General features: G+C 50.7%; 1 protein-coding gene across 1 annotated transcript in view; it reads right to left on the reverse strand.

Annotated features, from left to right (window-relative positions):
* SPICE1 (spindle and centriole associated protein 1) overlaps positions 1-14,674 on the reverse strand; it is a gene marked incomplete at its 3' end in the record, with an annotated part of 28,041 nt that extends 13,367 nt beyond the window's left edge. The window contains exons 1-5 of the mRNA XM_089662817.1: positions 14,497-14,674; positions 12,454-12,531; positions 11,777-11,824; positions 8,757-8,903; positions 5,233-5,335 (exon numbers count right to left, since the gene is read on the reverse strand). Coding sequence (XP_089518943.1) covers positions 5,233-5,335; positions 8,757-8,903; positions 11,777-11,824; positions 12,454-12,531 — 376 coding nt within the window. The remainder of the gene's footprint in view (positions 1-5,232; positions 5,336-8,756; positions 8,904-11,776; positions 11,825-12,453; positions 12,532-14,496) is intronic.
* Between the last annotated feature and the right edge of the window lie 425 nt (positions 14,675-15,099).

Raw genomic sequence — 15,099 nt, forward strand, 5'->3', positions numbered from 1 at the left:
CCTCGAACTTTCCACTTCTTAATAGGTGATGTAACAGTACTGATTGGAATATTCAAGGCTTTGGACATCTTTTTATGTCCTTTTCCATCTTTATTATGTTCCCTTACCTTGTTACGCAGGACTTTTGACAGTTCTTTTCTGATCCCCATGGCTCAGTATCAAGCCTAGTCAGTGCTTCCATGTAAGAGCGAACAAACTCATTGACTATTTATACACTGACACTAATTGCAACTTAAAAAGCCACAGATGTGGGACATTAACCTCTAATTGACATTTTAACCCATTTGTGTCACCTTGTGTGTCTGTACCAAGGCCAAACATTCCGGGGGGGGGGGGAGACTTCTGATCCAGGGGGTGGAGACTTCTGATCCAGGGGGTGGAGACTTCTGATTCGGGCCATTTGGGTGATTTCTGTTATCATTAGGATTTAAAAAGGAGACAAACAACTATTTGATAATAAATGGCTTCATATGATCGTCATCCTTCAATAAAAAAGCATTTTTTGGCATGATCAGTCATATTTTCAATATCAATGCCAAAATTTCACAATTTCTGCCAGGGGAGGGAAACTTTTGAGCACAACTGTAGATAGATAGATAGATACACATACAGCGAGGAACAGAAGTATTTGAACCCCCTGCGATTTTGCAAGTTCTCCCACTTCTCCATCATGGAGGGTCTGACATTCACATTGTAGGTGCATTCCCACTCTGAGAGACAGAATTTTAAAAAAATTCAGGAGATCACATTGTATGATTTGTAAAGAATGTATTTGTCTCGCACTGCTGAACAGAAGTATTTGAACCCCTGAGAAGATCCGTGTTAATATTTGGTACAGAAGCCTTTGTCTGCAATTACAGAGGTCAGACGTTTCCTGTAGTCCTTGGCCAGGTTTGCACTGCAACAGGGATTTTGGCCGACTCCTCCACACAGATCTCCTCTAGATCTGTCAGGTTTCGGGGCTGTCGCTGAGCAACACGGAGTTTTAGCTCCCTCCAAAGATGTTCTATTGGATTTAGGTGTGGAGACTGGCTAGGCGACTCCAGAACCTTGATATGCTTCTTACGGAGCCACTTCTTGGTTCTCCTGGCTGTGTGCTTCGGGTCGTTGTCATGTTGGAAGACCCAGCCATGACCCATCTTCAATGCTCTGACTGAGGGAAGGAGGTTGTTGCTTAAAATCTCACAATAAATGGCCCCATTCATCCTCTCCTTAATACAGTGCAGTCGTCCTGTCCCCTTCGCAGAAAAGCACCCCCAAAGCATGATGTTACCACCCCCATGCTTCACAGTAGGGATGGTGTTCTTGGGATGCAACTCATCCTTTTTCCTCCAAACACGACGAGTGAAGTTTAGACCAAAAAGTTCTACTTTGGTCTCATCTGACCACATGACTTTCTCCCATGCCTCCTCTGGATCATCCAGATGGTCATTGGCAAACCTCAGACGGGCCTGGACATGTGATGACTTGAGCAGGGGAACCTTCAGACGGGCTTGGAAATGTGATGACTGGAGCAGGGGAACCTTCAGACGGGCCTGGACATGTGATGACTTGAGCAGGGGAACCTTCAGACGGGCCTGGACATGTGATGACTTGAGCAGGGGAACCTTCAGACGGGCCTGGAAATGTGATGACTGGAGCAGGGGAACCTTCAGACGGGCCTGGACATGTGATGACTGGAGCAGGGGAACCTTCAGACGGGCCTGGACATGTGATGACTGGAGCAGGGGAACCTTCCGTGCAATGCATGATTGGAAACCATGACGGCGTAGTGTTCTACCGACAGTGACCTCTGAAACTGTGGTCCCAGCTCTCTTCATGTTATTGAGCAGCTCCTCCCTTGTAGTTCTGGGCTGATTCCTCACCTTTCTTATCAGTGATACCCCACAAGGTGAGATCTTGCATGGAGCCCCAGTCCGAGGGAGACTGACAGTCCTCTTTAGCCTCTTCCATTTTCTAACAATTGCTCCAACAGTTGATCTATTTTCACCAAGCTGCTTGGCAATTGCCCCGTAGCCCTTTCCAGCCTTGTGGAGGTCCACAATTTTGTCTCTGGTGTCTTTTGATAGCTCTTTAGTCTTGCCCATGGTAGTAGTTGGTGTTTGACTGACTGTGGGGTGGACAGGTGTCTTTAAAGAGCTCAGACAGGTGCTACTAAGTTAGATGAATGAGTGGAGTAGAGGGGGACTTTTTAAAGGCGCAGTAACAGGTCTTTGAGAGGCAGAATTCTTGCTGTTTCTTAGGTGTTCAAATACTTATGTTCAGCCGTGCGAGACAAATACATTCTTTACAAATCATACAATGTGATTTCCTGAATTTTTTTTTTTATTCTGTCTCTCAGAGTGGGAATGCACCTACAATGTGAATGTCAGACCCCTCCATGATGGAGAAGTGGGAGAACTTGAAAAATCGCAGGGGGTTCAAATACTTCTGTTCCTCACTGTACACTGAGTTAAGAAAAACGCTTCTTATCCTGGAATGAACAAATCTTTATTCCCGGCTAGCACAGTATGTGATCTTTTTTGCTTGCTACACTGAGTATCAAATCCTTAGGCCAACAATACATCTAAAACGAAACATCCTATAGCAAATATTTAACTAAAAAGTGCAACTAATATCACAAAATCTGCTTTTAAAGTGGAACTAGAGTTCTTCTGTTGCTCACTGCAAGCAGATAGGCTTTTTATTGCAGAAGAGACATCTTTTCTGCAATAAAATCCACCTACCTGCCTGTTCACAGAATTCTCTGGCATGTAAACGGAGCTGCTCATGTGCAGCTTAGCTTGCAGTGCCAGCCTGATCTGTGTGCCAGGATGACTGGCTCCTGCACATGCCCAGGAGTGATGTCATCCCGTGCCAGCCAATGAAGACAGCCAAATACCAGCATAAAGGGATGGGAAGTTGGGGATAAAAAAAAAAAAGTAAATTTTGCACCCTTTATGTTCACTTTATCCCTTCACGCCGGCGCCTCTCAGCCCTTTAAGAGTTTCAGAAGCTGGGGATGCGGGCGGGGTTGAGGGTCATGTGATCGCCGTGACGGGTCACATGATTGGGAAAGGTCCCGATCGAAAGAGGAGATCGGGACCTTTCCGTGAATACCGGACATGTGTGCTATAAGCGCTCTCGGCACATGTCCGTTTTTAATAGGACGCAAATGTGCGGCCGCTCGGCGTCTAGGCCCAGACGCCGGGAGGCCGCATATTTGCGTTCGGCCGGCGTGAAGAGGTTAAAAACAGAAATCGAGCATTTAAAAACAATGGTTTTGCACAGTGCAGCCCTGATCCTCTTCTCGGGTTCCCCACTGGTGCTCCTGGCTCCTCCCCCGCTGAGTGCTCCCACAACAAGCTGCTTGCTTGCTTGCCCTGCTCTATGTTTCCATTGACACACAGAGCGCAGCTCGGCCCCGCCCCCACTCCCTCACTTTAGATTGTAAGCTCCACATGCCGGGCCCTCCTATTCCTTCTGTATTGATCTGTATTGTAATTGTATTGTCTCCCTTATATTGTAAAGCGCTGAGCAAACTGTTGGCGCCATAGAAATCCTGTATAATAATAATTGACAGCAGCAGGAGCCAATGGCTTCCTCTGCTGTGTCTGAGCCAATAAGGAGGTTGAGAACTGTGAGAGCTTCTGATCTCTGGATCGAGATCAGGTTCAGGCAAGTAAAGGGGGTCAGGTCTGCATCTGCATGCAGTAGGTTTTGTACCCTAACGCAGAGAATGCACGAAGGTCAAAAAACATTCTGCCTTTAGTTCCACCCTAATGCAAGTAGCAGACGGCATCATTAGTCTTTTTTTTTTCCCTGCGTTCCACAGAAAACAGAATGCTTATTATTTGGCCATTTTTAATACATTTATACGGGCAGCACAGTGGCTAAATGGTTGGCACTTCCGCCTGTCAGTACTCGGGTCGTTGGTTCAAATCCCAACCACGGCACCACCTGCCTGGCGTTTGCATGTTCTCCCTGTGCCTGCGTGGGTTTCCTCTGGGTACTCCTGTTTCCTCCCACACTCCAAAGACATGCTGGTAGGCTAAATGGATCCTGTCTACATTGGCCCTAGTATGTGTATGTATGAATGTGAGTTAGGGACCTTAGATTGTACGCCCCTTGAGGGTTAGGGACCTTAGATTGTACGCCCCTTGAGGGTTAGGGACCTTAGATTGTACGCCCCTTGAGGGTTAGGGACCTTAGATTGTACGCCCCTTGAGGGTTAGGGACCTTAGATTGGACGCCCCTTGAGGGTTAGGGACCTTAGATTGTACACCCCTTGAGGGTTAGGGACCTTAGATTGTACTCCCCTTGAGGGTTAGGGACCTTAGATTGTAGACCCCTTGAGGGTTAGGGACCTTAGATTGTACGCCCCTTGAGGGTTAGGGACCTTAGATTGTACGCCCCTTGAGGGTTAGGGACCTTAGATTGTACGCCCCTTGAGGGTTAGGGACCTTAGATTGTACGCCCCTTGAGGGTTAGGGACCTTAGATTGTACGCCCCTTGAGGGTTAGGGACCTTAGATTGTACGCCCCTTGAGGGTTAGGGACCTTAGATTGTACGCCCCTTGAGGGTTAGGGACCTTAGACTGTACGCCCCTTGAGGGTTAGGGACCTTAGACTGTACGCCCCTTGAGGGTTAGGGACCTTAGATTGTACGCCCCTTGAGGGTTAGGGACCTTAGATTGTACTCCCCTTGAGGGTTAGGGACCTTAGATTGTACGCCCCTTGAGGGTTAGGGACCTTAGATTGTACGCCCCTTGAGGGTTAGGGACCTTAGATTGTACGCCCCTTGAGGGTTAGGGACCTTAGATTGTACGCCCCTTGAGGGTTAGGGACCTTAGATTGTACGCCCCTTGAGGGTTAGGGACCTTAGATTGTACGCCCCTTGAGGGTTAGGGACCTTAGATTGTACGCCCCTTGAGGGTTAGGGACCTTAGATTGTACGCCCCTTGAGGGTTAGGGACCTTAGATTGTACGCCCCTTGAGGGTTAGGGACCTTAGATTGTACGCCCCTTGAGGGTTAGGGACCTTAGATTGTACGCCCCTTGAGGGTTAGGGACTGATGTGAATGTACAATATATATGTAAAGTGCTGCGTACATTGCCGGCGCTATATAAGTACCTGAAATAAATACTTCACTGATGTGAATGGATTTTCTTCCAAAAAACAAACTTTGGAACATCTAAAATGTATGGAATACCTTGAAGATTACAGAAGGTATCTGTAGTAATAGCAGTGTCACCTGTGTGCCTGCGGGGGGCGTCCCCAAAGAGGTCCTTCACCACAGACATGGCACGGTCTGATCGCTCCAGGACATCCTTCATCTGATACTGATCAGAAAGAATCTAACAAGAGAAAACAATTCACACATAATAAACAGCTGGCCTACACAGCTGGACTCAAAGGTTTTGACATTGTTATCCATAACATACAATGCAAATGTGCAAAGAACAACACGGCAGCAGCATAGAGTACACGCATAGAACACGCAATATGAAAACATTGCCTTTACCAATTAAATGCGGAACTTTAACCCCTCACCTACCAGGCACTGTCACCCCCTTCCTGCCCAGGACAATTTCCAGCTTTCAGCGCTGTCACATTTTGAATGAAAATTGCGCGGTCATGCAACACTGTACTCATATGAAATTTTTATTATTTTTTTCACACAAATAGAACTTTCTTTTGGTATTATTTTATCAGCACCGGGTGTTTTATCTTTTGCACTATAAAGCAAAAAAAAAAAAGGGCGAAAATTTTGGGGAAAAAAAAAAAAAAGTTTTCTTTGTTCCTATTAAAATTTTGCAGACCGGTCATTTTTTTTCCTTCACTGTTGTACGTTGATGAGGCTGCACTGATGAGGCGGCCCTGATATACAGCACTGATAGGCAGCAATGCTGGGCACTGTAGGTAGCACTGAAGGGCACTGACTGGTGGCACTGACAGATTGGCAGAACTGCTGGGCAGCACTGTTGGGAACTGATGGACAGCATTGTATAGCACTGCTGGGCAGTACTGGTGGACATTGATGAGGAGGCACAGATATGCAGCACTGATGGGCACTGATAGGCGGCAATGATGGGCACTGTAGGTAGCACTGATGGGCACTGACGGATGGCACTGGCTGGCAGCACTAACAGGCAGATTGGCAGGACTGCTGGGCAGCACTGTTGGGAACTGGACAGCACTGGTGGGCATTGACGAGGAGGCACTGATATGCAGCACTGATGGGCACTGATAAGCTGCAATGATGGGCACTGTGGGTAGCACTGAAAGGCACCTACGGGTGCCACTGGCTGGCGGCACTAACAGGACAGGACTGCTGGGCAGCACTGTTGGGAACTGATGGACAGCACTGTTGTGCAGTACTGGTGGGCATGGCATTGATGAGGAGGCACTGATATGCAGCATTGATGGTCACTGATAGGTGGCAAGGATGGGCACTGTATGTAGCACTAAAGGGCACTGACTGGTGGCACTGACAGGCAGATTGGCAGGACTGCTGGGCAACACTGTTGGGAACTGATGGACAGTACTGGTGGGCATTGATGAGGAGGCACTGATGGGCACTGATAAGCGGCAATGATGGGCACTGTAGGTAGCACTGAAGGGCACCGACTGATGGCACTGGCTGGCAGCACTAACAGGCAGATTGGCAGGACTGCTGGGCAGCACTGTTGGGAAGCACTGAATCAGGGCACTGATTATCAGTGTAGATGTCACCTTTGACAGTAGCTGGTTATCGGCAGTACTTTCCTCACACTGTGACAGCATGAGGAAAGTACCGCCAATAACCAGCAAGTGTATTTACATGGTGGTCAGCTGGACACAGATGATCATGTGGTAAAAGTCCGTTGTGATTGGCCCTTTACCATGTCATGTCATGTGGACACAGCTATCACAGACAGCGCCAGGTGTGCGCCGCTGGGGGCATATGTCGCCCTCCAAGAACTGGACAACCGCGCTGTTGTTGTCCTCATTCAGCTATATCACAGTAGGGAAGTGGTAATCTGCTTATATCTTGCCTTCCCTGGCCCCTCCATCTCCTGAAAGCCCCCCCCATAAATCATCAAAGCGATAATGACATTTCTAAATAAAACTCTTCCATTTTCATCACATACCTTAATTTAGCTGTACTGTACCTCTCTATGCAATGCAGGCAGATCCTGGCTGGTGGGAGGGGCCAGCAGGGTGCTGTACATAGCTTCCTGACAACATCACAACCCCCTGCCTTAATGTTCCTTTCAAGAGGCCTCAGTCCTGATACAAGAAGTGGGGTCGGCCTCTTGGGAGGAGTTCTACAAACACCAAAGTGCCTGGATGCATGGAGATCAGTCTGGAGTGGCCTTCCCTAGTCAGACTACCCTTGTGATGACTGAAATATCTGAAATCCAATGAATGAAAGGGGCGGGCCAAGGACAGACAAGCTGGGGAAGAAAGGGTTAGATGATGCTGAACATCTGTCAGCTAGGAAATGAGGCGGAGATCTGACTTGCTGCAGCTTCTAATGCACATGGTGAGAAGCTCGCAGTGTGCGGTGAAATCAGAGCGAGCCATTCCAGTCCAGGAGAGGAGCCGCTACACCTGTGCAAGACTGAAGGAAGTCCGGAGGTCAGATTAAATGGCTGTGAAACATCAGCCATTCAACTAACTTTCTTCTATTGTTACTCTTTTACTGCAGGGCTGTCAAACTGGCGGCCCTCCAGCTGTTGTGGAACTACAAGTCCCATGAGGCACTGCAAGGCAGGCAGATGCAAGCATGACTCCCAAAGGCAGAGGCATGATGGGATTTGTAGTTCCACAAGAGCTGGAAGGCCTGCCAAATTGACACCCATGTTAGATGATGCTGAACGTCTTTCAGCTAGGAAATAAGAAAGATCTATCTGACTTGCTGCAGCTTCTAATGCACATTATGAGAAGCTCACAGTGTGCAGTGAAATCAGAGTGAGCCATTTCAGTCCAGGAGAGGAGCCGGTACAACTGTGCAAGACTGAAGGAAGGCCGGAGTTCAGATTAAATGGCTGTGTAACATCAGCCATTCAGCTCATTTTCTCCTGTTGTTACTCTGTCTTTTACTGCAGGGCTGTCAAACTGGTCGGCCCTCCAGCTGTTGTGGAACTACAAGTCCCATGAGGCATTGCAAGGCTGGCAGTTACAAGCATGACTCCCAAAGGCAGAGGCTTGATGGGACTTGTAGTTCTGCAGAGGCTGGAGGGCTACCAGATTGACACCCATGTTAGATGATGCTGAACATCTTTCAGCTAGGAAATGAGGCGGAGATCTGACTTGCTGCAGCTTCTAATGCACATTGTGAGAAGCTCGCAGTGTGCAGTGAAATCAGAGGGAGTCAGTCCAGCAGAGGAGCCGGTACAACTGTGCAAGACTGAAGGAAGGCCGGAGGTCAGATTAAATGGCTGTCATTCAACTAATTTTCTCCTATTGTTACTTTTACTGCAGGGGTGTCAAACTGGCGGCCCTCCAGCTGTTGTGGAACTACAAGTCCCATGAGGCACTGCAAGTCTGGCAGTTACAAGCATGACTCCCAAAGGCAGAGGCATGATGGGACTTGTAGTTCTGCAGCAGCTGGAGGGCCTGGCAGATTGACAGCCCTGTTTTACTGCCTGAACTAGCAAAGTATCACCCCACCCATGTTTCCTGTACTGGTGGTCTCCGGTATGACAAGACCCCCCCGCGGTGTATCAGGACAGAGTGTAGAGAAGCTGAAGTTGGGTCTTTTCAAACATTGTGAAATCTCTCTTCACCCACCTCCATCATCAGGGCCAGCCGCCTCTCCTCCAGAGGGTCTGCAGCTCCTCCATTCTGTTTCCTCCACTTCTTCTTCAGAGATTTCTTCTGAAGTTCCCACTGAGCTAGCCGCTGATTCTTAGATTTGTGAATCTCGTGTCTGTGGGCCTAGAAAAAGGCAAAAATGTAATAAAACGAACAGACATTACCTAAAGATAAAATCTTGGAAGTTCTTTAATTCGCCCCTTCTGTTCCCTTTCCTGTCCCACTATAGCCCACCCTCTCTAGGATGCAGACAGTTGTGCTCAAAAGTTTTCCGCCCCCCTTGGAGAATTGGCAATATACAGATTGTCCCATTTTTAAAGAAAACATGAGTGAGCCGGCAAAACCCATTCCTTTTATTTCATATTCTGGAACTGTAGGGCATAACAGAATGGCCCAATCATAAGACAGAACACGGGGGCGAGAGCAGTGACTGACAGTCCCGCTCTCTGCTCAGAGTGGCTGCGAGAACTCAGCAACCCAGATTCAACCAAAAGCGGTCTTAAGTCCGCTGTCATCTGAAGTCACAGAGCTGGTCCAGTCTCTGCAGGGATCCTGCCAATAATGTCAGGATCCGCCCAGATGCCTGATAGACAGCTGGCTCAGTCTTGATAGACTGAGCCAGCCGTTCCTGCCCCCGCTCCAGCCTGGGGCTCCAGTGAATGCTGGAGGGGCAGAGCACAGAGCGGTGACTGACAGTCACCGCTCTGTGCTCCAAGTGAACCCAAGAACTGAGGTCAGCGGCCTTTGATCGCTCGGTTCTCAGAGTAGAGGCAGTAGGGAAGAGCTGCAGCATCGGGTCTATGCTGCAGCTGTATAGGCGAGTATAACTTTTTTTACATTTTTCTTTTTAAACCTGCACTTTTAATGGCAGTGTCACCAACAGAGAGGTCTGGGACCTGCCTGTGCTTTCTGGAAGGGGTGCTTAGAGCCAATGCCTGTGCTTTAGGCAGGGCTTTTTTTCCCCTCAGAGAATAGGTGCAGGTAACTCCCCTCTTCTAAGTCACCCCTTGTGTCCACTCCCTAGCCACCTCCAAGCGCCGCCCCTTGAATCCAACCCCCTACCCACCTCCAAGAGCCGCTCCTTGAATCCAACCCCCTACCCACCTCCAAGAGCCGCTCCTTGAATCCAACCCCCTACCCACCTCCAAGAGCCGCTCCTTGAATCCAACCCCCTATCCACCTCCAAGAGCCGCTCCTTGAATCCAACCCCCTACCCACCTCCAAGAGCCGCTCCTTGGATTCAACCCCCTACCCACCTCCAAGCGCCGTCCCTTGGTTTTACTCCCTACCCACCTCCAAGCACCATCCCTTGGATCCACCCCCTACCCACCTCCAAGCGCCATCCCCTGGATCTACCCACCTCCCATCGCTGCCCCTTGGATCCAACCCCCTACCCACCTCCAAACGCCGCCCCTTGGATCCAACCCCCTACCCACCTCCAAGCGCCGTCCCTTGGTTTTACGCCCTACCCACCTCCAAGCGCTGTCTCTTGGATCCAACCCCCTACCCACCTCCAAGAGCCGCCCCTTGGATCCAACCCCCTACCCACCTCCAAGTGCTATCCCTTGGATCCAACCCCCCACCCACCTCCAAGTGCTATCCCTTGGATCCAACCCCCCACCCACCTCCAAGCGCTACCCCTTGGTACCACCCCTCTACCCACCTCCAAGCGCTACCCCTTGGTACCACCCCTCTACCCACCTCCAAGCGCTGCCCCTTCATACCACCCCTCTACCCACCTCCAAGTGCCGTCCCTTGGATCCAACCCCTTACCCACCTCCAAGCGCCGCCCCTTGGATCCAACCCCCTACCCACCTCCAAGCGCCGTCCCTTGGTTTTACCCTCTACCCACCTCCAAGTGCCATCCCTTGGATCCAACCCCTTACCCACCTCAAAGTGCCGCCCCTTGGATCCAACCCCCTACCCACCTCCAAGCGCCGCCCCTTGGATCCACCCCCTACTCAACTTCAAGCGCCGTCCCTTGGTTTTACTCCCTACCCACCTCCAAGCACTGTCCCTTGGATCCACCCCCTACCTACCTCCAAGTGCCATCCCTTGGATCCAACCCCCTACCCACCTCCAAGCGCCACCCCTTGGATCCACCCCTTACCCACCTCCAAGTGCCGCCCCTTGGATCCAACCCCCTACCCACCTCCAAGCGCCGCCCCTTGGATCCACCCCCTACCCAACTCAAAGCACCGTGCCTTGGTTTTACTCCCTACCCACCTCCAAGCACTGTCCCTTGGATCCACCCCCTACCTACCTCCAAGTGCCATCCCTTGGATCCAACCCCCTACCCACCTTCAAGCGCCACCCCTTGGATCCAACCCCCTACTCACCTCCAAACGCCATCCCTTGGATCCAACCCCCTACCCACCTCCAAGCACCACCCCTTGGATCCAACCCCCTACCCACCTCCAAGCGACACCCCTTGGATCATACCCCCTACCCGCCTCCAAGCGCCATCTCTTGGTTCTACCCCCTAACCACCTCCCAGTACTGACCCTTTTAGAGAGTACAGAACCAAGTACCATTTGTGCCAAGCAGTTTGTATGCAATGTGTAAATGATAAGAAAAGCAGTAAAATAGATCCCCTGTGGCCAGCAACAATAGCCCCTCAAAGTAACAATAGATTCCCAGCAACAAAAATTACCCCTCCCCCCGCAACAACAGATCTCCCCAGCTACAACAGACCCCTGGCAACAATATACCCCATAGCAACGACAGATCCACTGCTAGAACAATAGGCCTCTACCAGCAACAATAGATCTCACAGCAGCCAGCATTTATAGACCCTCTAGCAGCCAGCAACAATAGACTCCTTCCTCAACAGTAGATGCCTCCATGCAACATAAGACCCCCTAGCAACAATGGGCCCCTCCCTCAACAATAGATTCCCCAGCAGCCAGCATCAATGGACCCCCCAGCACATTTCAGCACCCCTTCCCATTAAATACATTCAGTAAATCTCCATGAAGATTACTACTTTCACTCACCAGCTCCTCGGGGGTGGCCCGGTGTACATTGAGATCTTGAACGGAGCTCTGAAAAAAGAAGAGTGATGAGTCATTGATAGCATACAGCCAGACATTATCCTGCAGGAACTGAGTGTATGGACGGGGGAATAACACAGACAAGAGCACTAAGGACGTCTCACAAGTTTTGGATCCCATTGGAGCTATGGCAACTGGTACTTCTATGTACGGAGGAGCATGTGACTCAGCCTTGTGACAGCTCTGGGCCAATCGGGACTGTGAACGGGGAGTCCATGGCACTGTGTGAGCTACAACACCAGCACCTGTTGCTATGCTCTGCATGGGTAAAGCAACGCAGGGCAAAGCACAGATTAAAAGCGAAAATTCAGAAATTCAGCCACTTTGTAAACCATGCTGGATAACTATGGGTTCAATCCAACAAGGTGCATGCAACCTCATGAACTTAGTACTTTAATTAACAGTATATATTTTTAATCTTGCTGGCCGCCCGCCCCGCCCCTGCCACCGTCTGCCCGTTTATATACAATGGCCGGACGGGAAGAGGTCAAGGAAATATCCGACTATTCTTCAATTCCTAAGTTGTCATAGAAAGGGAACTGAGTATCTTGTATTGAAAGGTTCGTATTTCTATCCGCGGATCCGGGGGGGATCAGCGCACCCCCAGAACACAGACTCACATCCCAGGCCTGGCGCACTCGGGTCTTCTTCTTGGTGCCGGCTGTCTTCAGACCGGGGCGGGGGTAGCGCACAGACATCTGTCAGGGGGAGGAATGAGAGTGAAATTCACAGTTCTGATCTGTATTCTTCCAGCACAAAGCCACTGCTGATCCCGCCACCCCGCACTTACCAGCCCCCCCATGACACCCCTAGACCCCACACATGAAAACCCTCAATCCCCATTAGTGACATCCTGGCATCCACCAGTTCCCCCTCCTCCCCAGCCTTCCTAGATTCATCAAATCCCTCAGTGACACGCCCAATGCCAACCAGCGAAACCCTCAACAAGAGACACCTCCATGGCCAACTACTGACACCTCCAATGACAGCCAGTGACACCCCTATGGCCAACCAGCAACACCCTCAACAAGAGACACCTCCATGGCCAACTACTGACACCTCCAATGACAGCCAGTGACACCCCTATGGCCAAACAGCAACACCCTCAACAAGAGACACCTCCATGGCCAACTACTGACACCTCCAATGGCCAACCAGCAACACCCTCAACAAGAAACACCTCCATGGCCAACTACTGACACCTCCAATGCCAGACAGTGACACCCGTACGGCCAACCAGCAACACCCTCAACAAGAGACACCTCCAATGCCAACCAGTGACATCCCTATGACTGGCCAGCAACACCCTCAACAAGAGACACCTCCATGGCCAACTATTGGAACCTCCAAAGCCAACCTGTGACACCCTCAACAAGAGACATCTCCAATTCCAACCAATGAAACCTCCATGGCCAACCAGTGACACCCTCAACAAGAAACACCTCCATGGACAACTACTGCCACCTCCAATGCCAACCAATGACACACCCATGGCCAACCAGTGACACAATCAATGCCATGACACCACTAACGCCAACCAGTGACACCCCAACCACTGATACCTCCATGGCAAACCAACAACACCCTCAACAAGTAACATTTCCATAAACAAACAACAGCACCTCCATGATAAACTAGTGATACCTTTAAAATGCCAGTGACACCATCAACACCAACCAGCGACATCCCCAACATCATTCAGTGACACCCTCAATAAGAGACACCTCCATGGACAATTAGTGGCACCTCCAATGCCAACCTGGGAAAGCACTAATACCGGCCAGCAACACCCACCAACCAGTGAGACCTCCACGGCCAACCAGTGACACCCCTAACCACTGAGGCCTCCATAGGCAACCAGTGACACCTCCATATGCAACCAGTGACACCCTCAGCAAGAGACATCTCCATGGCCAACTACTGACACCACTAACACCAGTGACACCCCCCCACATCACTGACACCAACAATGCCAACCACTGACACCTCCATGGCCAATCAGCAGCACCTCCATGGTCAACTTGTGAAACCACCTACGCCAACCAGTGACACCTCCAACAACAACCAGGGACACCAACAACAACTAACAGCTCTATGGCCAACCAGCAACGCCTTCAACAAGAGACACCTCCATAGCCAACTAGTCATACCTCTAAAATACCAACCAGTGACACCGCCAACACCAGCCAGCAACATCCCCAACCAGTGACACCTCCATGGCCAACTAGTGACACCTCCAGCGCCAACCTGGGAAGCCACCAATGCCAACCAGCGACACCCTCAACCAGTGAGATATCCATGGCCAACCACTGACACCCACTATGCCAGTCAGTAACAGCTCCATGTCCAACCACTGACACCTCCATGGCGGACAAGAGACACCTACAATGCCAACCAGTGACACCACCAATAACACCTCTAACAGCAACCAGTGACACCCTCAACAAGAAGCCAAATAGTCAGACCTGGGAAGCCAACAATGCCAACCAGTGACACCCCCAACCAGGGCGATCTCCAAGGCCAACCACTGACACCTTCAATGCCAACCAGCGGCACCTCCAGGACCCCTGAAACGATGGCCCCGGAGATGTTCCAGTGACACCCTCCCCTCCTCACCTCCGCTCTCTCTCTCTCTCACACACAGTCTGGAGATTGAACATTACCGCCGCTCCAGCCTCCAATCCGCGCCGGAGGTCCGGGTATGACTTCACTTCCACCCGTTGCCATCACAACAGCCCAGCAACTGTCAGTCTGCCGTACGGCGGGCCCGCCTCCGAACCCCACGTGACCCTCCGGAGTCCCCTGTTCCCTCCGGGAGCGGCCCCGCCTCCTGCAGACGCACGTGACCGATTTATTTTTCGATAGTCACATGACTCCGGTGTTGGGGGATGGTCTGTGTCTATATCTTCTTCCCTTTCTATTACTGTTTAGTGAGGGGAATGGTGGATGTGACCGGTGCTTACGTCATATCCGGCCAGCAGGGGGCGCTGCACTGCCTTTCTGAGCATGACACATTTACCGGGCTCTTCCTAACTGCCCAGCTGTACATGGCTCCGCCCACAGAGCCGCCTCATCCATTCGCAGGTTTATGAGCAGAAGCGCCTCAATTCCTGGTTAAAAAAATCGCAGCAAACCGCTCCACGCGCTTTCTTAACAGCACCCCGAACGCGGTGTCATTCCGCTGTGATCGAATCCTGCAGAAATCCCACGCCATCCGAAGCTGAAGGGGGAGGGGCTTCTTTTGGGGGACAAACGCATATTGAAGT

The sequence above is a fragment of the Staurois parvus genome, unplaced genomic scaffold, assembly GCF_062004578.1.
Source record: "Staurois parvus isolate SC_StPar_1 unplaced genomic scaffold, SC_StPar_1.0 ptg001557l, whole genome shotgun sequence".
Taxonomy (NCBI): Eukaryota; Metazoa; Chordata; class Amphibia; order Anura; family Ranidae; genus Staurois; species Staurois parvus.